At 46.2% G+C, this 24,451-nt stretch overlaps 1 protein-coding gene and 3 pseudogenes across 1 annotated transcript; 3 read left to right on the top strand and 1 right to left on the bottom strand.

The window, feature by feature from the left end:
- Positions 1-422: 422 nt before the first annotated feature.
- Positions 423-5,015, bottom strand: LOC117860785 (cinnamoyl-CoA reductase 1-like; annotated as a pseudogene).
- A 3,813-nt stretch (positions 5,016-8,828) lies between these two features.
- LOC117860784 (ribonucleoside-diphosphate reductase large subunit-like) lies at positions 8,829-14,036 on the top strand (annotated as a pseudogene).
- Positions 14,037-20,956: 6,920 nt separating this feature from the next.
- LOC117860343 (uric acid degradation bifunctional protein TTL-like) lies at positions 20,957-22,975 on the top strand (annotated as a pseudogene).
- A 565-nt stretch (positions 22,976-23,540) lies between these two features.
- Positions 23,541-24,374, top strand: LOC117861654 (uncharacterized). Its single transcript, XM_034745227.2, has one exon. The coding sequence runs from the start codon at positions 23,838-23,840 to the stop codon at positions 24,207-24,209; it is 372 nt and encodes a 123-aa protein (XP_034601118.1). The 5' UTR covers positions 23,541-23,837; the 3' UTR covers positions 24,210-24,374.
- Positions 24,375-24,451: the final 77 nt, after the last annotated feature.

Raw genomic sequence — 24,451 nt, 5'->3', positions numbered from 1 at the left:
AAGGCTAACCTGAAATATTTTCAGATAGCAAGTTTGTGGGCGCATGAGTATCATCAAATATATTGTGTCTGGCCATAAAGCCCATGTCAGCAATCAGGAAGTGCACATTTGGCCAAGAAACTGACCTGCCAATTGGATTTGTTCTTGAAAACTCTGAATTGGCAGTTCAACTCTGTACTCACAAATTTACAACGCATAACAAGTAACCCTCATAGAATACTGCATGCTCTGCAGCCTAAAAGCCTAGAGACGACTCTGAAACGATGGCGTTCTGAATCTCAACATGTGCACTACCTCACACCGTGCAGTCGTTGCACTAACCGGTTCCATGACCAGCTTATTCTGTTTCCCTGTTTGCATGTCAACACAAACAGTTTGCTAGTAGCCAAAGCTGGCAAAGGTGTCCCAGCCTGGATGGATGCTCAGTTCAGGATGCCCAAACCTCGGTAGCATTCGACGCTCTCCCGGATGGTTTCCTCCATAGGCCTGTAGGTCCACCCTAGCTTCCGAAGCTTCTCTGTGTTATATGTGATCACTTCCACAGAGCTGCAAGCCATTTCATTGAAATGGAGACGGATAATTTGCACCCCAAATGTCAGGGACTAACTTTCTTTCACATCAAAGAAAAGGTTGAGTGACTAGAACAGAAGGGAAGGAAGAACATGGTGAACATGCATTCAGTGTTCTGGCAAAACACAGTAGTTTTGCAAAGTTCCAAAGTGCATAATTCATTACTACCTGCTAAACAGCGTGAATAATGCCCTAGTTACGTAATGGTAGGCCTATAGCACTATTGCGCAGCCAATTAGGACAGTGCTTGGTTGAGGCCGGATCTTTTCCTTAATCTAAAAATTAGGACAGTGCTAACATGTTAAGAGAAAAAACTGGGGACAGTTTCATTTTTCACCAATTCAACTCTAGGTAATTCCAGCTATGCAGAAAGTAAAATCAGCAATCACACATGCAGAGCCGCATGCCAGAGACACAACAAAATTGTTTGCTTAGAAAGGGTCTTACTTTTCAGGATAAGTATGTGTTGGAAATGACCTCTTTAATATGTTTACAATATCAGAGACTCTTATTGGCGATGAACTGCAGAGGTACCGTCCAGACGCCTGTGGATTTTCGTAAGCCAACATAAGGGCATCAGCTACATCACGAACGATCCACTAGATTCTTGAATCCATTTTGAACTGTCTCCTGGTCTCCTGCATGAAATGTGAAACAGAGTTTACTTCCATAGACAGCATACTTCAACTCCTTCACGCATACACTAAAATGCTAAATAAGGGTGCTTGATCTTTGGAAAAAAAATGAGTTAAAGACTATGGGATTGATTGATAAGCTTCATTGCTTTCTGTTGGAAACACACAACAGATGATACATTAGTATATTTTTTCTGCACTCCTGCTCAAATAGAAAATCTATAAGCTCATTAATGGTAGTGTTGTTGTGGATGCCAATAAATCTTGAAACACTGTACATAAGAGGAAACAAATATCTTTGTATTTACTCCCTCTGATATCTAATACAAGTCCATTTGGCTTTGTCCTAAGTCAAACTTTATTAAGTTTAAAGAAAAGTCATTTTTTTATGTGACCACGAATAACTAAAAATTTATATAGATTGACAATTGAGGTTGATGTGATTCATCATGAAAAATATTTCCATAATATGCAATTATATCTATTAAAAATAATACTTTCTTATAAATATGGCTGGCAAAAGTGTAAATTGAAGACCGTGCTGATGTCCTAATTTGGGATCAGAGGAGTAGCTGAAAAGCAATGCTTCTACCTTGCATTTCAAAAGAAAAAAAAAGGAAAATGTGAACTACTTAACCATCATTATCATTGTACTACTCGATGCAAATAAAAAAGACTCACTGGTAACAAGTTAAATACTGTCCACCTTTGATATAACTGAGGAAGACTTTGACACTCGTATTCACTGTAGGTTGCATCATCTGTCCAATTACCAATGATGGGCAAATAGTGACGATGTCCAGCCCAGTTTTTGCTGCATAAGCAAAAGCCTCATGCTCTGCCAGTGTTTTAGAAAGGAAATACCAATCCCGCAAGAACAAAAGCTCAGATGATTTATTATGAGTTCTTGAGGACATAAATATTACTTATCCCATTAAAAGCAGTAGTCCGTGAGGTTTAACAAAGAACTTATATTATCAAAATACTAAATCAAGGCTGGATGTCAGCATGTCAAAAACAGTTTGGCCTTTGGGGGGCGGGGGGGACGCCTGGCAGTAAGAACAAAGGGCATAATCCTGGACGGTCCTGTGATAATAACTTTGTTGGATAGTAGATTGTTTTTTTTTTGAATGAATGGGCACGAGACGGTGCCTATTTCATTGATAGAGTAGGTTATTACAGTAGTGTTTCATATTATGGTACGCTTACATGATTACTCTCTAGATAAAAAGGTCGCTAAAGCTTTTGCCCCTGCTAAGATCCATGTGCTTGCTTCCTCCTTGACTTTAGCCAGCAGAGAGGTTGTTGCCATCTCTTGATGGTTGAAAATTCGCCTATTTCGCTCCTTCCAGATTTCCCATATTAGCAGCAGCGCCACAGAACATGTGCCCTTTCTAGGTGCTTCAGTCCTTGTAGTCATATTCATCCACCATTCCAGAGCGGTTTCGGTTGGGGGCCATTCCGAGGGTTGTATGCTTGGTTGCGATGTCCAAGTGGCCACGAGGCTCCATACTCGCTTGGTGTATCTACACTGAGCCACTAGATTGTAGTTTCCATGTAAAATGTGAACTGCCACATGATAGATTTGTCTGTATTTTCTCAATTCATCATGCTGTTCAGATGTTCAGACCTGAAGAGAAAACATGCTATGATGTATACCTCATTCTTTCTGCAGTACTCCTCATCTGACCAGCTGTCCTCAGTAAAGGTCTTGTCCTTAGGCCAGTTAGGATTATTGAATACAGCAGAAACTGAAGACACCACAACAACTCGCTTCCCTTTTGCCTCCTTGCAAGCTTTCAATACATTCAGTGTGCCAGTTATAGCAGGAGCTATAACATCTGCCTGCAAAAGATGTCCAGACAGCCAATGAACACATAAACTCCAAAGGAATAGAAGTACAGAACATCATAACGCCTTCTGTTATCAGCAAAAGTAGCAAAAAGTGGAAACATTAAGAGAATGATCACCAGACAGCCAATGAACACATAAGTCTCCTGAACAGTAAAAAGATAATCTTTTGAGAAAATACAATCCATGAGGCCATGTTAAATATACAGATGCATAGAGTACTATGCAGATATTATTAACAGCATGTCAGAGCCTACTGGATCGCAGTGTTCAACTACTTATGCCCCTTCTTCTAAAAGTGAATAAAAGTTTGCAATACACAACCCAGTAAATAACCTGAAATTTTAAGAAAAAGAAAAAACTTTTTGTGCAAAATCACCTCAGGGTTGGAGGATTTGCCCGAGGGGACAGGGCTGGCGACATGGAAGGCACCCTCACAACCTGCGACCGCCGACGCGACGCTGCTGTAGTCTAGCATGTCAGCCTTGACCAACTGCAACCTCTCGCCGGCATCTTCTAGAGCGGTAAGATGAGCATTCTTGCGGTCACCTAAAGCGCAGGAGCACAACACATCATCATTACTATGAGCTGTTACGATCCTCTTGCTCCATAATAACAAGCATACGGGGTGGTGGTGGTCCTGATTAACAGGCCGGTTAACTGAGGGTGTGTTTGGATACGAGGTGCTAAACTTTAGTAGGATCACCTCGGATATTCGGATGCTAATTAGAAGGACTAAACATGAGCTAATTAAAAAACTACTTGTACAGATGGAGTATAATTCGCAAGACGAATCTATTAAGGCTAATTAATCCATCATTAGCAAATAGTTACTGTAGCACCACATTGTCAAATCATTGACTAATTAGACTTAATAGATTCGTCTCGCGAATTAGACTCCATCTATGCAATTAGTTTTGTAATTAGACTATATTTAATACTCCTAATTAGTATCCAAACATCCGATGTGACACGTGTGCGTTGTCAAACACCCCCTGATTGAGTTGATGGCAAATCCATGTGGGATACGTCTTTCAGGTTAACAATAAATAGGCCATCACTTTCGACCTATTTATTGTTTCGCGACTCAAGTCATTAGCGGCTTCGAAACCGATGTTTCCGAAGCTTTGGTTCTGATGATGTTTCGCAGGTCAACGCCGGGACCCACATGGATACGTGTTGTGTCTCGACTCGTGGCGTCAAATAAAAGCAATTGAATAAAACGGCTGAAAAGTAGGGGCACGTGTGGAATCACGAAGATGGAATATCAGGGCTTGTTTAGGGACAACCAAAATTACTATAGCGTAACTGTAGCGTTTCGTTTGTATTTGTGAATTATTGTCCAAATATTGACTAATTAGGCTCAAAAGATTCGTCTCGCAAAGTACAACAAAACTGTGCAATTAGTTTTTGATTTCGTCTACATTCAGTACTCCATGCATGTACCGCAAGTTTGATGTGATGGGGAATCTTCTTTTTGCATAGTGTCAAAGTTGGGATTTGGAGGTGAAGCCATGCAAAAACCCATCACATCAAACTTGCGGTACATGCATGGAGTACTGAATGTAGATGAAATCAAAAACTAATTGCACAGTTTTGTTGTACTTTGCGAGACGAATCTTTTGAGCCTAATTAGTTAATATTTGGACAATAATTCACAAATACAAACGAAACGTTACAGTGTTGCTACAGTAATTTGAGCACCTCAAAATTGGGTAACTAAACAAGGCCTCACATGTTCCCGTGAAAAGATACTTGAGCTCACAAACATAGCAGGTCGACACCAACGTAATTCAAGTATAAAGAAGCACGTAGATTTTAAGGAAAAACATAGCGAGGCGACGGGTGCAGATGGAGGAGGCAGCGGCTCGCGTCCGCACGTCACGCTCGCCCAACGCACTGCCGAGCCGAGTCCGTGACCTGGAGCCGCGTCTGCGTCTGGAGCGGCGTCCGTGACATGGAGCCGCGTCTCCTGAATCCCTCGGACGCCCACGTGGCACGTGGCGCACATCGGCGTCGGGTATGCAGGGAGCGGGGTTTGCATCCGGTCTCTAAAGAATTTCTTCCCACCCGCACCCCGTTACGACTTACGAACGCGCCGCCTCTGTCGTTGTCCGTCGCAATATGCACGTCAGCTCCATCGCTGCCCTGTTTGGATCCAAATTTAGCTGGTGGATGGTCTTAGTAGTACTGGATGGTCTTAGTAGTACTGCGGTCGCCCATGACCGGAAACCAACCCGAAAAATGGCGTCGGATCTCGCAGATCAGCGCCTTGACCGACATGGATACGTCTTGACTCCTGGCGTCAATTAGTCTCCAACGGCAATTAAATAAAGCGGCTGAAAAGTAGGGGCAGGATGATCTTCTGCTACTCAACTAGGATAGCAAGTGTGGAATCATGGAGATGGAATATGACATGTTCCCATGAAAAGGTACTTGAGCTCACAAACATAGCAGGTCGACACCAACGTAACTCAAGTACAAAGAAGCATGTAGTAATTAAGGAAAAACATACTGGTTGATTATTGAGAAATAGTACTCCATCGGTTCAAAAAAAAATGCAATTCCAATTCCAATTCCATTTCCTTTATTACTGTTACTCGAAAACCATCCGTGGACAGAGACGGCGATTACTGACAGATAGTTGAGGGGAATGACAACGTATGAAGAACGATGCGAGCACCAACGGACCGGAGCTGACACACCAGACTAGGCGCCATGAACTCCGATGTTGATCAGAGAGACCCCGAACACCAGCAGGACAAACATCATGAAGGAGAACGCCGGGCCTGTCTCCCCCGCGACCGCTGTGGAAGCAGAGGAAACCATGACGAGCCCCACGACGGCGAGGTTGCGCCGCATGAACGCATGTGCACCGGCGAACGCTGCGGGCGCGGGGCCGATGGGTGCTGCTGGGTCGTCGGCCGTCCGGACGCCGGCGGCGATCATGTTGGCGCCGGCCACAACCCCCAGGAAGCTGAGGAGTGGGCCAGATAATCCGTCGCAGTCGCCGAAGTTGATGCCTGCGCCGACAGCGAGCCACAGGATGATCAGGCCGGTGTACATCGCCCTGCTGCTGCCCCGAGTGCTCATTGGCGTCACTACATCCATGCTCGCAAGAAAATTGGGGAATTTCACAAGACATTATAGCCACTGAAAAATCCAAAGGTTTTCACAATCACAAGAAGAAAACAAACTGCGGACCCTTTGACGTACCTCACGCAGTTGAGGAGCAGGAGACGAGGGAAGCAGGGAAAGGCAAGAGTTGGACCGGAAGACAGGAGGGAACTGGAGCGAGGCTGGAGGCTTGGGATTGTCTAGGCTGGAGGCTTGGGCATGTCTTGTTTATAGACTGGAGCGAGTAGGACAAAGAAAGTACTCCGTAGGAGACAAACGCGTTGGCCGTCAAACTTCCCAATCCATGCCACTTTCGGAACGTTCGCCTGATTGGAACGTGCGCCGATTTGCCCTGGGTAGCAAATATTACCTGTTGGAAGCCGTTCTCCCTTCCCTGTCCCCTTACCTGTTGCTTCCCTGTCCCCTTACCTGTTGGAAGCAAGGCCTCTACAATCCTCGGGAGCCGATATTCCTTGGAATCACTCAGATTGCCCACGATGCCCACGCATATTATGACTACAGGGTGTTTGGATACCCCTTGCTAAATTTTAGCAGCTAAAGTTTAGCAACTTTTAACAAAAAATTTGCCAAACACTCTTGCTAAAGTTTGCTAAGCTATGGTTGCTAAACTTTAGCTCTTTAGCAAGTTAGTTGCTAAACTTTGCTAAAAGGTGAGGTGGACACCCTTTGCCCCTCATTATTGCTTGTCTGGCAAACAGGTCTTTATTCACCTCATTAAATGTTGTTTAGCAAAGGTATCCAAACAGCCTTGCTAAAATTTAGCAACTTTTAGCTGCTAAAGTTTAGCAAAGGTATCCAAACACCCCTATATTGATTACGAGCTTCCTCGTTGGTACGATACCCAGGATGTATGTACAAACTTGCATATCATGACATATTGATTATGAGCTCGTTGTAAGCTGTAAATTGCACATGTCCAATATTCTGAAACTCCAAATAAACACTCAAACTGACATCGCTCTGAAATATAAACTAAAAGCTAAAACAAGTGATCTACCTCAGCAATATAAACTGGAAGCTAAAATCTGCACCAATATTTAAATTATAGTCATCCAGCTCAGACACCAATATATTACATAGACGCTAGTAACATAAAAAATAGATAAATAGTAGATGCATGTATATAAAAATTGATAGACAGGAGGAGCAAAATCTAGCTACGATCTTGAACTTCTCAGATGCTAATGATGAAGGCCACTTCACATTTCTCTGATCATATGTTGCTTCCGCCAAGTCATATGCAATATGGTGCCTCATAATGCCACATGTTTGCAATATCAATTGGAACACCAAATTGTAAACATTTTGTCTCATGAACAATGGAAGCGAAAGATCAAGCAACAAAGAGATATGACGTGAATATATAGTTGACCAGTTATGTGTGAGGCAAGTAAACTAAGGCATTATACTTTACTCTGTATGTGGTACATTCTAGCTCTATTTCCTCGTATATAAATCCGAGAATGCTTGATTAAAAAGTAAATTTCTGCAAGACGGACCTACTTATCTTGGACTACACAAGTAGCAAAACAAAAAGGTTCTGAATCTACTATTAATGAAGCAACAGAGAATGAATGAATCCACGTTGAGTACTCTCTTTCAATTAATTCCATCTAGTATCGGTTAAGTCAGTTAGCAAGGGGCGCTTAGCTTCTTATCTGTCCTGAACCGAACTGATAGAAATTTAGAGAAACAAACCAGCTGAGCAGCTGAACTAAAAAAAGCTACTGCCACCGCTAGCTTACGTTCTGAACTAAACAAGAACCTGCACTGCTGCTGCCAAAGCAATCTGCCAATCTGTTGTTGTGAATGAAATAATTACAACTAACCAAAGCAAGCTATCTGAACAGACAACCAAAATAACAAGACTGATTCATTCGACAGCAGTATCTAACATAAAACATAGCCAGCATATCAATCTATGGCTGAATTACTACGTAGCGGTCTTTCCACCAACATAAAACAAACATCAGGACTAGTGGTAGGCATCATTCTTAATATTTTTATTTGGCCACATTATTCAGAAAGATGTTGTTTAAGAAAAAAGGCACATTAATTACAAGATGTACAATATTTTGATGCTAACTAGGAATCAAGAGAGACAAAAGTTAGTCTGCATATACATCCTGATGCTAGTGAAGGATTGATTATCACCTCAACATTAGCATAGTTGACGTGAGAAGCCAATATTGATCTAAGCAGCAGCAAGCAAGCTCACAAACCGGGATCGTGTTTGATAGAACAAAAATCTTATCACTATTTACAAAGTTATTTTTCAGTAATCATTAAACCAAAGGACGGATAAAGCTTCAGCATAGCATCACAATTTCGTTCAGCATCACAATTTTAGTGACTAAATACAGACTACAAGAAAATGCTACTCTGAATAGTCATATAGCATCACAATTTCGTTCAGCAGGTTCGCACATCTTGGATGCAAAGGTTGTTGACGGGCAAGAAGTGGATCTTGGAGCTAATACACCAAGATCTAAATGGAATCAGGAAAGGGGAGGAGAGGGTGAGGGAGAAAATTTACATATGTTGGCCGAGGAGGAAGAGGGTCTTGTCGAAACAGATCGAGATGGCGGAGTTGCTCCTAGGCAGGCACGGGGATGCGGAGGGGGGCGACAGCGCATGGACAGGGATGCGGAGGGGTGGCAGCGCTTGGTCGCTAGTCGAGGTGGTGTCGGTGTAGATCGAGAAATTCGTCGCGGAGAGTACCGGAGACGGCGAGTGAGTGGTAGTGTTGCCGTTGATGGGGGAGGCAGAGCGGCGGCGCCGGACGGGAAGGCGTAGGGGCAGCGGCGCCGGATAGGAAAGCTGATGGATGGCGGCTCTTGGATGGAGTGGTGGGGGCTTGAAGAGTTGGCGCTAGCTTCCTCACGTCGCAGGCGGTGACAACACTCGGGGATGCGCCGCCAGGACCCTCGAGGTGAGGACGGCTCGTCCTAGGGAAAACTCGCGGATGTGGTCAGGCCTCCCCGTCCGATGGGCTCCCAAACGACGAGGTGATTCGGCCCGTGGTGAGTAGCCCGCGTGGGCTTCCAACCCGTGAAAAATAATGGGATCCCCTCAGGGTTTCAAGTTACCAAAGAAGTCCTTATAATATTACGTAGAATATGAAGTTGGGTTCCCACCATCCTGAACACCTCTTAACTTTTTTATTACCTTTTTCGTAATCAACCGAGAGGGTTTTGACTTAATATTTTTACAAAAGTCCGTGTGCCATCCACCGTCCGTGTCCCATCCCCTTCCGTGAGCTCCTCTCCCAGTCCGTCGCTGGCCCTTCCGTGAGCTCCTCTTCCAATCACGCCGGCCACGCCGGGGCGCCTCTCCTCCACGCGGGCGAATAGGGCGGCGAGGAGACCGCCACAACGTGCTCCCTGACGATGAACTCTTCTTTCCTCGGATCCCTGGCTCCCTCCGAGATCCAGTCCTCCTCCATGCGTGCACACATCAACCTTCCTCTCCTGCTAGGTCTCCACACCGCCGCCTCCTGCCCACCTCGTCGCACAGAAGGTCTGCGCCGGCGTCTACAGGGGCGTCACTACCAGCTAGATCGGTGAGCTTGCCACCAAGACCGCCGCCGCCATGACCGCCTCGCACCCCGACTACGCATCGGTGACTGATCTGCTCGCCCCATAATTTAATCGTCTGCGAGATTTTTTTGGTCTGCTGCTAGAGCAACTCGATTGGATAATTATTGACTGCTTTTGCCTTTTCCTCCTTTGCTCTATGAAGCTGGCAGGGAGGATCGCTGTCTCCAACCTGCACAAGAACACCATGAAGCCCTTCTCAGAGACGTACGATGACTTCATTTTTCTTGTCTACTCTAGGAGGAGAGTTTGATTATCCGTGCCGTGATTGGTTCTATTAATCTCTGTATGCAGGGTAAAGGTTCTGTATGTGCATTGCGATGAGAGGTCTGGCTTGATGGCTCCCATGATTGCCGATGTTGTGTACGAGATCATAATGAAGGTGTGATGCATGGGCTAAGGGCCCAACAATTTATTTAGAGAAAAAACATGTATCATCTTTCTTGCCATTTCGATAGTTTGTGTGTTTTACTGTTTAAACTTTCTGTGATAGCTTATCATTGGAATGCTGTAACACTACGGGAAACAAGAAAATCGCCGAGTGCCCTGGCACTCGGCGAAGGGCAAAATACACTCGGCGAGCCGTTTGCCGAGTGTAACACTCGGCAAACGGCACATGGCAAACTCTGTGACGGCAAACAAGGATTTGCCGAGTGTTTTCTGTCGCGCACTCGGCAAAGACTTTGCCGAGTGGCCAGAAAACACTCGGCATACAATTGTTGAAAAAAATAAAAAAAAAACCTGTTCCGCCGCCGCCGCCACCACCACCAGCACCACCAGCCACCACCGGCCACCACCGCCAGCACCACCGGCCACCACCGGCCACCACCGCCAGCACCGCCACCACATCCTGCTCCGCCACCGCCGCCACCACATCCTGCTCCGCCGCCGCCGCCACCACATCCTGCTCCGCCGCCGCCACCACCACCGCCTGCTCCACCAGCACCACCTCCCATGCCGCCACCACCGCCTGCTCCGCCACCACCTCAGCACCACCGCGGATCTGTAGAGGAGGCCGGCGCCGCCGGATCCGGCGAGGGGAGGGCTGACGCCGCCGGATCCATCGGAGAGGGAGGGGAGGGGAAGGGAAGGGGAAACCGCACCTGCCGGCCACCCTCCACCACCGCACCTTCCGGCCACCACCTCCACCAGCGCACCCGCCGGCCACCACCACCACCACCTCCACCACACCTGGCCTGCCACCACCTCCACCACCACACCGGTTGAAGGGATCCGGGGCGGAGTCCCCCCCGGATCCGGGGAGGAGGGGCGGGGTGGCGGCCGGATCCGGGGAGAGGGGCGGGGCGGTGGCCGGATCCGGGGAGAGGGGCGGGCCGGCGGCCGGATCCGATCGGATCCGGGGAGGGGCGGCGGAGATGGAGTGGAGGGGGCCGGGGCAGAGGCGGGATTAGGGAGGGGAAGGGTAGGCGGCGGCGGAAATGAGAGAGAGGAGGGAGGGAGGGGCGGACGCCGGTGGGGAAGAAGAAGGGGAGGGAGGGGAGGGACCGGCCGGCGACGGGGAAGAGGGAGAGGAGGGAGGGAGGGGGTGGCGGCGCAGGGGTGCAGGTAGGGGGAAGAAGGAGAGGAGGGAGCTGAGGAGGGGGCGGATGCGGGGCTTGCGGCCGGGAGGAGGACGACGGCCGGGTGCGGGGCTTGCGTGCGGGGATTTGAGGAGCGGCCCGGGTTTTTTTTTGGCCTTTGCCGAGTGTCCTATGTGGACACTCGGTAAAGGGTATCTTCGCCAAGTGTCGGCAAACGGTTTTTGAAAAAAATTTAAAAATATCTAACAGTTTCAAAAAAATACCAAATTTTCACACGAACCAATATATGTTCTCTATTGACTATACAAAAAGTTTTGTGGTCAAACCAAACTCGACCGTCACTTCGATTCTAAATCTTATCGAATGCTCTCAAAGTTCTTATTTTTATTCTGAGATGCTTCGGTTTGTAAACATCGTACGTGACGAAATGTGCAAAACATTCTCAATTTTTTTTCCACAGCCTCCACCTATGATATCATCACATCATGACAAATCTCATGATTTTCAGACTTTGCTTGTTTTTTTTATAATTTAAAAATACCACTGCCACACGTTCGTGGTCGTGTTTCCTGAACAAGATGTTCGAAATTTTCTTGTCATTTCATGGGTCAGGTCTCAAATTGGGCCGAGAAACATGAATATAATTTTTCTACTCATTTTGTCCATAATTTGAATCACTTGCAGTTCAAATTTGACTTATACCAAAAATTCCCTTGAAATGCAATTAATTAAATAAATATAGCAAATAAATCCAAAAATATACCAAATTTTAACATGGAGTACCACATGTTGTATGTGGGGAGTAGAAAAAATTTCATGGCGAAAAGAGGAAAAAAAATTATTTTTTTGCCGAGTGTCAAAAAAAACACTAGGCAAACCCCCCTATTTGCCGAGTGTTTTTTTTGACACTCAGCAAACCCCCCTTTTTGCCGAGTGTTTTTTTTTGACACTCGGCAAAGAGGGGGCTTCGCCGAGTGTTTTTTATTTGACACTCGGCAAAGCCCCAAATTGCCGAGTGTTTTTTTTTTGCCGAGTGTTTTTGGCTTGGCACTCGTCGAAGAGCTTGTTTGCCGAGTGCTCGAAAAAAAACACTCGGCAAAAAAAATACACTCGGCAATTTTAAGGTTTCCCGTAGTGTAATTAAGATCCGATATGGTTCTTTTGGTGCTTAATTTTATGCAAAAAAAACCATGAAATAGATGGAATACTATTTGTGGTTGTAATTTACATTGGTGCATCTGTGTACTTAGTTTATTTTATTTCCGACTAACTCCTCTTATCATATAGTCTGACTCATGCAACTAAGCACTCAACTTTTGACTTCTGTATAACTTAAGAATGCTGCTCGCTTGGACAATGAGATAAAATATGACTGAGATTTCGACTATGATTATTTTGGTTTTAAGACACTTGAGAGGTCTTATCTGTTGAAAGTTGGTGGAAAGGTCGTGGAAAGGCCGCAGCATATGTTGATGAGAGTTTTTGTTGGCATACATAAGGATGATATTGAATCGGCTGTCAGAACATACCACATGATGTCTCAGCGCTGGTTCACTCATGCTTCCCCGACCCTTTTCAATGCTGGCACTCCAAGGCCCCGGGTACTGCAGTGCCAAATTTAACCAAAAATGCGTTCAGTGTGGAGTGTGGACTGTTAACTTGTGCATTTAATCTCATCCTTCTATTTAATGTTGTGCAGCTAAGTAGCTGCTTCCTTATCTGCATGAAAGATGATAGTATTGAGGGAATTTATGATACTCTCTCGGAATGTGCTGCGATAAGCAAATGCGCTGGAGGAATTGGTGTCTCAATTCACAACATAGAGCTACATTTGAGGAACAAATGGTACTTCTAATGGAATTGTTCCTATGCTACGTGTTTTCAATGATACTGCCCGTTATGTTGATCAAGGTGGAGGCAAGAGAAAAGGTAAGTAGCATCAGTAAGTTAGCCCGGTCCTATTTACATGATTGCTGAGGATTTCTTACAAATACCTTTTGTTAGGTGCATTTGCTATTTATTTGGGGCCTTGGCATCCTGATATCTTTGAGTTTCTTGATGGAAGAAAGAACCATGGAAAGGTAAAAGCTCTTGAACAATAGCACACATTCTTGAAAATTGCCAGCTGCGATTGAATACATTTTGACAGTTGATTACTGTCTTCGTAGCACACTGTATAAGAATTGCACTATAAGCGCTTGGCATGCTATTACATTAGATTGCCTCATCTGTGAAAAGTTTTTTTATGTGATATTTATAGGAGGAGAATCGTGCAAGGGATCTTCTATGCTCTGTGGGTTCCTGATCTATTCATTGAAAAGGTACAACGCAATGAATAGTGGTCACTGTTTTGTCCCAATGAAGCTCCAGGCTTGGCTGATTGCTGGGGAGATGAGTTTCAGAATCTGTACGATAAATATGAAAGAGAGGTAAGCTGGATGCTGCCAGCAGGTAAACATGTTCTCCATCAATCTACTAGCTTTCGTGTAGTTATTTATCGTTCTCCTAATGAACTGTGTTGCGCTCGCATGGTGTGGACATGCGGCCGTACTGATATCTTTATGGGGGATGCATCCAGGTTGAAATTGATTTCTTCTCTTTCTGTTCCGTATTGAACTACAATATGCTTAGACTTTCTAATGCAGGAATTGTACTTCAGCGTATGCAATGGTCTTAGAGAAAAGAATATCGATACTAGAGAGTGATTGGGTCCCTGTTTGTTTCATATGCATAGGGATGCTTGTGTTTGCAGGTCTGCAGTTTGACCCAAAGTAAATAGAATAAAAAGAAAAGTTTCAACTGTGGTTAATACTCTCACCATTTTTGCAGGCGTACCTCAAATACCACTAGACGCCTCAACTTGGGATCCTACAAGGCTACAAGAATCTTGGATTTGCTGCAGAAGATGAGTACTGCACTCCATCTGTTTTTGAGTCTGTTACTCAGCAAGCACCTACGGTGTTAGCGTTGATATTGGTATATTTGATTGGGAGATGGACATATGTTCACCTTGTGAGTACATCCATTTCAACTTGTCTATTCCAATTTCATAGGCATCAGGATATTTGGTAGATGTGTGCCCAGAACTGAGTGTTACGTGTATTGAGCTGTAGGAAAAACAGGACCCCGGAATGTGTGCTTACAGATTCGCAATTGGCTTTAAAGAAACTGATCAGGTGTGTAAACTGATCAGGTGTGTAAACTGATCAGGAGGTGGTGCTTGTGTTTGCACCGGCGAACGCTGCGGGCGCGGGGCCGATGGGTGCTGCTGGGTCGTCGGCCGTCCTGATGACGGCGGCGATCATGTTGGCGCCGGCGACAACCCCCAGGAAGCTGAGGAGTGGGCCAGATAATCCGTCGCAGTCGCCGAAGTTGATGCCTGCGCCGACAGCGAGCAACAGGATGATCAGGCCGGTGTACATCGCCCTGCTGCCCCGAGTGCTCATTGGCGTCACTACATCCATGCTCGCAAGAGAATTGGGGAATTTCACAAGACATTATAGCCACTGAAACATCCAAAGGTTTTCACAAGAAGAAAACAAACTGCGGACCCTTTGACGTACCTCACGCTGTATCCTGCAGCAGTTGAGGAGCAGGAGACGAGGGAAGCAGGGAAAGGCAAGAGTTGGACGGGAAGACAGGAGGGAACTGGAGCGACGCTGGAGGCTTGGGCCAAGGTCTTATAGGTGGGCACATGACGTTGGCGGCTGGGACATGACGTTTTGAGGTTGAATATGGCCGGAAAACAATAGGATCAATATATATTAAAAGTAGGACAAAAGGATCGATATATATTAAAAGTAGGACAAAAGGAAACTTACCAGATCCTTCAAACCCGTGGTCCGCGCCTGATCCAGCAGCAGCCAGGCAGAGTATGATAGTAAGTTCCTCAAGGGCAGTTCTGGTGGTAGAAGCCCAGTGGAGCAATTTGCGGAAAAGGCAAGAGCCTAAATGCAAAAGAAGCGGTGCGGCGTGGGCGACTGTGCGCGGAACGGATCTGTCTGTGGTGGTGGGACGGCGGCGCACAGCGGGGACTCGCCGGCGAGCGGCGGCGGCCGGCTGGAGTTGGCTGAAACGGCGCTCTAGGGCTCAGTTTCGCGAGCGAAAACCACCGGGAGCATGAGGGGAGCGCCGCGGTCACGTTTAGGCGGTCCATGCTGGGCGAAACGTGGCGGAGGCGGCGGCGCAGCGCGTGGCGGCGGGAAGTTCTCCGGCGAGGTCTTGCGGGCGAAGACGGTGAGATGATGCGTGGGAGTAACTCGGCCGGGAGCCTCACCGGTGCGCGAAGCTTCGGGCGGAGCTCAAGACGGCGGAGAGGCGATGGCAGCAACGTTGCAAGCTCGGAGGCAGTGGCGCTGCAAGCTTGGAGGAGGTGGCTAGGGTTTGGGGAAAAAGGGCCGGGGGCATCAGCTTTTATAGGGGCGTCTCAGCGTGCGGGCCCACGGGTGAGCGGACGCAGTGCGGGAGTCCCGCTCGGACTCGAGCTCGGGCTCGAGGCGGACTCCGCGCTCGGCATGGAAGGGGAGCGAAGAATCCAGCCGGCGGTTGGGAGGTGGGTGATGACAGGTGGGTCCCACCTGTCGGCGGCTGAGGGAGGAGGGGAGCGGAGCTGGGTCGGTGGAGAGTTGCTGGGCTGGAAAGGAAAACGGGCCACCTGCTGGTGCTGCTGGGCTGCAAGGTTAGGAAGGGAAGGAACTGGCCCAAGCAAAGAGAAGAAACTAAAGGGGAGGGAAAGGTTTTGAAATGAAATCGAATTTTGAAATTTAAATTCAAATTCAAACTCAAGCAACACAAAGATATGCACCAGCATGAATGCACAATGAACTCCTATGATGGATTAATTAATTGTGCAAAGATTATTAAATGCCTACGAATTTAAATGCGACCTTATTTGTATTGACACCAAAAGTGTGCTGACGCAAAAATCATGCGGTGACCTTCACGTACAAACACACGAAACCTGAGAGTTCTGCTTCGCTCAAGTATAGGTTGTAGATCGGCGCGCGTGGTATACGCGGGCGTGCCAGTCAGTTTGATCATTCAACTGACAAGGTGAAAATAATCCTTTGAAGTCCGAGGCAACCGGCCGATCAGGCTGATGTGATCCTAACACCAGTAGCGATGATAGTGTGGCAAAATAAATCATGATGACTAAATTATCAGCCATGAAGCCGATTCCAGCATCTTGACGAGCGTGAATGGCTCATCGACTATCCAAGACGATTTGATAATGGAGCATAAAAGCTATCAGCTAGAAAGCTGATAAGAAACAGAGGCTAACAGTCAACTGCTTGATATAAATAGATCTACGACTCATCAAATCTTCCCTATTATCCTTAACAGTGGGGTTCGATTGGGTCGATGGCAGCCATAATAAGGATAACAGATTAAACCTTAAAAGTAAACAAATTTATCTACACTTCAACAGAACTATGAAAACATGCCATGGGCATCGAAGCACGTGCAATCGGCTAAACAACCGATGCAGGCTATCGGCTAGAGAGCCGATACGAGTAACTATGATTCTACCACATCTAGCAAGAGATCAAATGATGCAGCCTTACAAGATATGATAAAACCGATAACCGGTGAATACCATAGATCGAGACAGAAACGATGCGTCATAAGACAAAGATCCAAGATACTCGATAACTTGTAGGTAAGAACTAGATCCAACAACAGCGATGTGCCTGGAAGTTGAAGTCTAGGATACCTGATAACTGGTAGATGAAACTAAACGAAACCACAGCGATGCGCCCGGTGGTTAAAGCCTAAAACACCTGGTGATGGGAACTTGCAGCTTGCCGGAGATCGAAGTCGATGCAGCCCAGCTTACTAGAAGGAACTCATCGAAAAGAAAAATCTACATTACTCCTACTCCTAATGCGATGGCGTGAAGTCGAAAAGGTAGATGCGTTGTATTGATCGAGAGATGATAATTACAATGGCCAGGGGTACATATTTATACCCTGGACTAATGACTCGTGACTAAGCCATACACAAACTTGCCTAATACTAAATACCTAAACAAAAAGAAATATTAAAATACATGGACTCTAATTTCCTTTCTATAGAATCCTTGCTATCGAAGCCTTCTCCAATCCATCCGTACCAAGACAGATCCACCTGCATGATTAATCTGGACTATTCCCAAGTGATGTATGCAAGACAAATAAACACACATGTCGTATCCTTCCATATTTATTTAATCACCTTTGCTTATATGTGGAGGCTTTTTCCTTCCATCTTGCCTTTTTTATTCTAGTTACCTTGCCTGACCAATCCGATAGAACCAATTCTTGTATCATAATCCTGGACTCCACATCTGACAACTTTGTCCACGTTGGATCAAAAAACATAACGGAGGTTTGGTCTTCTCTTGAACGAACAGTCAATCCACTAGCAAAAAATATCTCTGGATAGGCCATTATTTGAATTGTTGCTGCATAATTCTCTAGTCTTCTGCCGATCACAGTCTGCATGGATGCTCGCAGCCGGCCATCTCTCACTCTGTTTCTTATGGGATTTTACTAGTCAAAATCCGGTATCAACACAGCCTCCTAGTTTCGGAGTGTGAATGCTTCATATTCCAAAACTAATTATAAAAGTCCGATGCTTGTCTTTAGAGCCAATGATGTCTGATTGCAACATTCAAAGCCACATAGACTCCTCTTGAAATATAAAGAACCCATCGGCTTGATACCTTGATCCCACTCTGAGCCGATAAATTTGCTGACAGTGGAAACAACAAATCAGTCTGTTGATACCAAAACTTGGTGCAGTAACCAGCAAACTTTTGTTGTCAATACGTAGCCCCCCTAATTTCGGAATATGAATATTTCATGCTTCGAAATTAATAGCCAATATATTTTATAAGCAGCCCATACTATTTTGCTTGAAACAATCAGTCGTTGCAACTTCACTTGAACCAATCAGCTGGTGCAATTTTCTTTATTTACCGAGCAATCAGCTGATGCTATACTTTATTTTCCAGGCAGTCAGCCGATGCTATTATTTTTTTTATTTGCCAAGCAGTCAGCCGATGCAATTTTCTTCGTGCTCCGAACTATTTCAGTCCGATGATCTCCTCTGCTTTTCTTCCGTGGTCAGCAACAGAGCCTCCATGGGTTAATGATACACTGAGATCCGTTGCATTGGCCTCATCCATCGGCTCCATTAGGAAGTAGCAATCGGTTCTTCCTCTATTCCTTCCATCGGCTGTCCATGTACTTATAACAGGAGGGTACATAGCCGATGGAGACTCCGGATGAACAATATCGGCAGCAAGGAAAAACTATGAGCCGGCAGTCGCAGCAGTAGTTAAGTCCAACAATCTTTTGTTATTGTTAGCTTTTCCAATTGCCGATCAATAACATGTAGCTCTCCAATTGCCGACGGAATATTATAATCATCACTAGCAGCTACCCAGTATTTTATCATCCAATTGATTTGCCGATGCCCTCTATGAATATGGATTTCTTCTTCTTTACTGTCATTGGCTCCCAACTTATACATCGACTGGGTCATCGGCTGAGTTCTTATGGCAGCTCCAGTTATATTTGAAGATCGAGTGGAGCACTTTGTGAGCATCATAAGCTTCATTTAGCTAGCGATTCTCCTATGCGGGCCTCTTCTCTTCATCGGCTCAACTCTGTCACTAGTAGCCGATGCATGAAACAGATCGTCCAAATATTGAGAGGGAATCCATCCGTCGGCAATCATTTAATAATTGTATTCATAGGAGACGCTGGAGCTTCTTTGAACATTAATCTTGCTGCCCAGATTTTTAAATAAACATCCATCGGCTAAGACGCAGCAAAGGACTTCATCGGCTCCTTTTCATTCATTGGCTATATAAAATAACTCCATCGGCTCAAGAGTTGTTTCAGCGCCATCGGCCATCAGAAAAGCTTCTATAGTTAGAGTCCTGGCTGAGTATGATGTCGTAGACCAAACTTGCCCTTAGCTGATTGGTTTTCCTCTCGGCGGGATAAAAATGTCTGAACTGGACTTTCAGCCACGTAGATGAGTAGATCCTTGCACCACATGCATGCTTGTCTTCAAAAATAACTCGTCGTACTTATCAATAAAATAATATCAGTTGCTTCAGCAGCGCCGAATATTCGGCCGAACCAAAAGCGAATCGGACGTCGGTCTTAGCGATGGAAAATCGAGATCTTATTCGGTCCCACGGTCGTGCCAAAAGCGTGTTGACACAAAAATCGGACGGTGACCTTCACATCCTAACACACGAAAGTCTTGGGAGATTTGCTTCACTCCGGTGCAGATCCTGTAGATCGGAGCGCGTGGTGTACGCGGGCGTGCCAGTCAGTTTGACCATTCAACTGACAAGGTGAAGATAATCCTTTTGAAGTTGGAGACAACCGACCGATCAGGCCGATGTGATCCTGACACCAACAGTTATGATAGTGTAGCAGAATAATACATGATGAATAAATTATCGGCTATGAAGCCGATTCCAGTATCCTGATGAGCGTGAGTGGTTCATCGGCTATCCAGCCGATTCAACACAGTTGGTGATAATGAAGCATACAAACCATCGGCTAGAAAGTTGATAGGAAACGGAGCGCTGTTGAGCTCTTGCCCCACCATTGCTAGAGCCACAAGTCGATGAGATTTGAACTAACGTCACTACCAATATTTCTAGGTGGAACCACAGTGATGCGCCCGGTAGTTGCAGCCTAGAAACACTCAGCAGGACGTCAATCTAAACCCCGCTAGCCGATGAATCTAATCACAATGGAACTCGATTCCAACAGCACTCGAGGGGTAACCGAGATTAAGATGCAACAGGCTATTAAGCGATCTATCTTCTGTGATGATACGATCTAAAGCTAATTAAAGTCAACTAGACAGCAAGATGATAGATTAAATAAATATCAGCCGATCCAAGCTAAATCAAGGCAGGATAACTGTGATTCTACCACATCTAGCAAGAGATCAAACGATGCAGCCTTACAAGATATGACAAAACTGATAACTGGTGAATACCGTGGATCGAGACAGAAGCGATGCGCCGTAAGTCCAAGATCCAAGATACACAATAACTTGTAGGTAAGAACTAGATCCAACAACAATGATGCGCCCGGAAGTTGGAGTCTAGGATACCTGGTGGTAGGAACTTGCGGCTTGTCGGAGATCGAAGTCGATGCGCCCCGCTTGTCAGAAAGAACTCATTGAAGAAAACCTACATTACTCCTACTCCTAGTGCGACGGCTTGAAACCGAAAAGGTAGATGTGTTGTATTGATCGAGAGATGATCGGAGTTGGTAGAGTGGAGTTGAAGTGGAGTGAAGTTGGTGGAGTGGAGCTAAAAAAATTGAAGTGGAGTGCTGCCAAAAGCCCCCGAATTAACCATTTAAAAGGTAGTTATAGCCCATCCAAATAAGGTTTAACCTAAGCCACTGTACCTACAATGGGATGTGCACGATGGAATAGTTTGAGCGTGCCGTCTCCTGTTTGATGAAATACGGTGCATGTGAAATGATATTACATGGCCAGAAGGGCTAAAGAGCCCCACACGGTGACCAGCGGAGGCTGATTTAACTCTCTTGTTTGAATAAAAAAATATTTTAATTTAATAGGTATTTGAGTTGAAGGAAATAATTAAGTAAAAATTCTTTTGGTTTTCTATTAAATGTGTAGACATCCAATAAGTGGAATAAAAATTTAGTGATGGAAATAAAAAATATCATTAGTTTGGAAAACACAATTAATCTTTTACCGTAGTAATGCACAGGCATTTTGCTAGTATTATTAAAGTGAGGAACGCTTCTACTTACTTTTTTTTGTTTGGTCCAACCCTAGGCGGCGCGCGGCTAGCGACGGCGGCGCGCAGCTGGCGAGACCGACCAGAACCACCTCCACCGCATCCCCTCACGCCCCCACGCTCTATTGAATTGGCCGCCGGCGAGATGGTGACGTCGACGCCTCTCACCATGGAGGACATGCACGTCAACGGCAGCTGCCGCTTCGCCGCCGCGATGGCGGCGGCCTCCCCCTTCGCCTCCCTCGCCGACGCCCTCCTCGCCGCCCACCGCATCTGGCTCAACGAGGTGGCTCGCCTACTCGCCTTCGCCTTGGCCTCCACCCCCTTCCTACTTGAAATTCTTCCCACCAGGCCATCTTCTCTCCGTGTACTGATGATGCTTCGCTGCCCCTGTGCGCGCGCGGCTCATCGCTCAATCGGATCAGGTCGATGTCAATGGATGGCTCGAGGCCTTTGCGGCGCACCCGGCAATCGGAACCACCTCCCCCTCCATCTCCAAGTCGGTGGAGTGCATCCCTCCTCCCCCTCCTGTCCACGCAATCCCACTGTTTACTTTCAGTTCTCGTCTTTCTGTTGTTGATCGTTCGAAGCTCAAGTAACTGTGGTTGTGTGTATCTTTTAACCGGCGTACTAATAACTACTCCTATATAAGGCATGAAAACAAGTACATGACATGCTTGCGCGTTATGTTGAATCCAAAGCATTAAAACGCGGAAATTGAACTGATGGATTCTTTCACTCGACATGACTAAGGACAAACAAAATGGCACCAGTCTGTGTTGGTAATCTCTGTTAGCCTTTTGGTTTAGGTGGAGCAAGGAAGAACAATCGGCAGCTATCTCCACGGCCACAGATTCGACTTCCCAGGTGCCTTTTACATCAGCTCTTTGGTTTCCTTGTACTATGGTATATGATCTCTGGACTTAATTTGCTTTCTCCACCTGCTGCAGGAGCTGGCAGAGTGGAATGCCAAGTACAGGGAGAAGTTTGGCTTCGTGTTCATGATTTGCGCGTAGTCTTGGCTGAGCTTAAGGTCTGCACACATCACTTCAATCTTTCAGATTCCAGTGTTTGTTTTCCACAGTTGATATTTGTGCTACAAATTTCTGGTATAGTCCTCCGGATTCAGTGTTTCGATTTTTGCATTGGTAAGTCCTCAGGAAATACCAAGTTGAAACCCAAAGTATAATCAGGACCATTCCTGCACATATCTGTAATCTTTGAAAATAAAAGACTGGATGAATCTGAAATCTTCTTCCAAACTGAAAGCTAGAATGATATTGCTTTTGACTCTGTCAGGTTTTATATGTTTAATGATTGCTTTGGTATGCTTCACTGTGTTGGTAATATCATGGTCCATCGCTGAAGGATTAACTTAAAGAATGTATGCATTTTTTTATTTCATTCATTGTAATCACCTTCATATTGTCCTGCTGCTATTTCAGAGACATTATGTGAATAAGCCAACTGTTGAACTTAAGGCCGCAGCACAGGAAGAACTTACGATAACTGAACTGCTTCTTGCAAAGCTTTTCTCATCAGAGCCGACTGTTCCCTCTACTACTACTAAAGCCCCCAACATCCAATCAGATAAACCAGAGGTATCAATTCCATTCGATCTGCGGAAGTTAGGGTTGTCGAAACGAGATGGGGTTGCGGAGTTGGAAGAGTTTCATGTGTGGGTTCGACGTAATAAACAGATAGCATTAAACCATCCACAAATATCTTCTAAAGAGAGGACTAGGACAACGCACCAATATATTGTGAAGCGAATCTAACGTACTAGGAACCAAAACGTGCGTCTCGAGTCCGGTCAATCAAGGCTCCAGCGGCAACGTGATACGAGTTCTGTCAGGTTCAGTCTGGTCAGCAATTTGACAATACCGCTGTCACGCGTAGGCGTATGGTTGGCCTTTCCGTACTCTTGTCATGAGCGAAGACTGGGGAGGAATTCCACTCTTTCTTCCAAATATGCTCACAATATGAAGCACGTTCTCTGAAACTCTGAATAAAATATGATTGACAATATCTCAAAGGAATTCCACTCGCTTTTCAAAATTTTCTATGATACACATACTTTTGTATGGACCAATGTTCTCCAAAACCAAATATATGAGAATGTATATAGTATAGAAAAAATACGACGTTGCACGTTTCTTTGTGCAAGCAAAATATTTACAGAAATTTCACTATGCAGGTTGTTTTGCCAGCACGGAGTACTCCTGTTCCTGCTTAAAAAAATTACTCCTGCATTCTTGCTGTTCCAGGCGGCCCCGGCCTGGAACAAGACTGCTTACAAAATTTACGTGCTGGTCACTCCTGCTGGTCAATCCGGACTTGCGGCGCCTGGCGTGCGGGGCGCGCGCGCGCGCGCGCGCGCCGCAGGCGTCGCCACTGTTCTTGTTCCTTAATCAGGGCACCTTACTCGCTGTGGGGGGAAGCTGCCCAGAAGCAACAGTGTGACGTAGACACGATAAGGGTATATAATGTGACGTAGCAACGATCCCTCCACGGTGCGGCGGTGCCTCGCCTGCTCGCTCGACGGTCTTCACCTCTTCGGCAACGCTTCCCTCCCGGTGCGGCGGTGCCTCGCCTGCTCGCTCGACGGTCTTCGCCTCTTTGGCAACGCTTCCCTCCCCGGTGCGGTGGTGCCTCGCCTGCTCGCTCGACGGCCCTCTCCAATTAAGCAGGGGACTGCGGTGCCACGCGGCCGACGATGACCACTCCGGGCACCACGGCGATCGGCCTCGCCATCATGCTGTTCTCCGTCAGCGCCGGATTCAACTTCGGCGCCGGCGGATTCGGCTTGCTACTCTGCTTCGCGGGGGTTCTCGCCGGCGCCAACATCGTCGTCGTCGGCATCCGGATGTCTGACACCGACCTGGCGCCCGTCGTCCCGGCGGTGTTGGCCGAGGCACGTGCTCTCGCAGAGTTCCTTCGTCGCATCCTCGCCTTCGTGGGGCTCGTGATAGCTTCCTGCGCCGTCACGGCGGTATCCGGCGAAGCAAGCCAGGTGCTCTGCTTCGGCATGTTTGCTCTGCTCCTCCTCGGCCTCTCCCTGATCAGCGTTGGGATTCTTGTCGAATAGTTGGCTTAAGTAACTGGTATGTGTGCGTGTGTGTTCTCTTCTTTCCTCTGGTCATGTAATGCAGTACTCTCTCTTCTGATAGATGATGTAAGACAATACTGTTTGTGAGCATCGGATAAAATGCGATCACGTGCATAGTTTGATAAAAGCGTGATGTTTTGAGTATCTGTTTGCAATTTTCCTAAAATTATTCTTGTCCTAGGAAATGCTAATCAACTAAGAATCTGCTACGTGCTCTCTCT

This window comes from Setaria viridis, chromosome 6 (assembly GCF_005286985.2).
Source record: "Setaria viridis chromosome 6, Setaria_viridis_v4.0, whole genome shotgun sequence".
Classification (NCBI taxonomy): domain Eukaryota; kingdom Viridiplantae; phylum Streptophyta; class Magnoliopsida; order Poales; family Poaceae; genus Setaria; species Setaria viridis.
This window is presented reverse-complemented; position numbering and strand designations above follow the sequence as displayed.

Excerpts from the sequence above, each read along its gene's own strand:
- LOC117861654 (XM_034745227.2), top strand. The coding sequence starts at position 23,838 with ATGACCACTCCGGGCACCACGGCGATCGGCCTCGCCATCATGCTGTTC.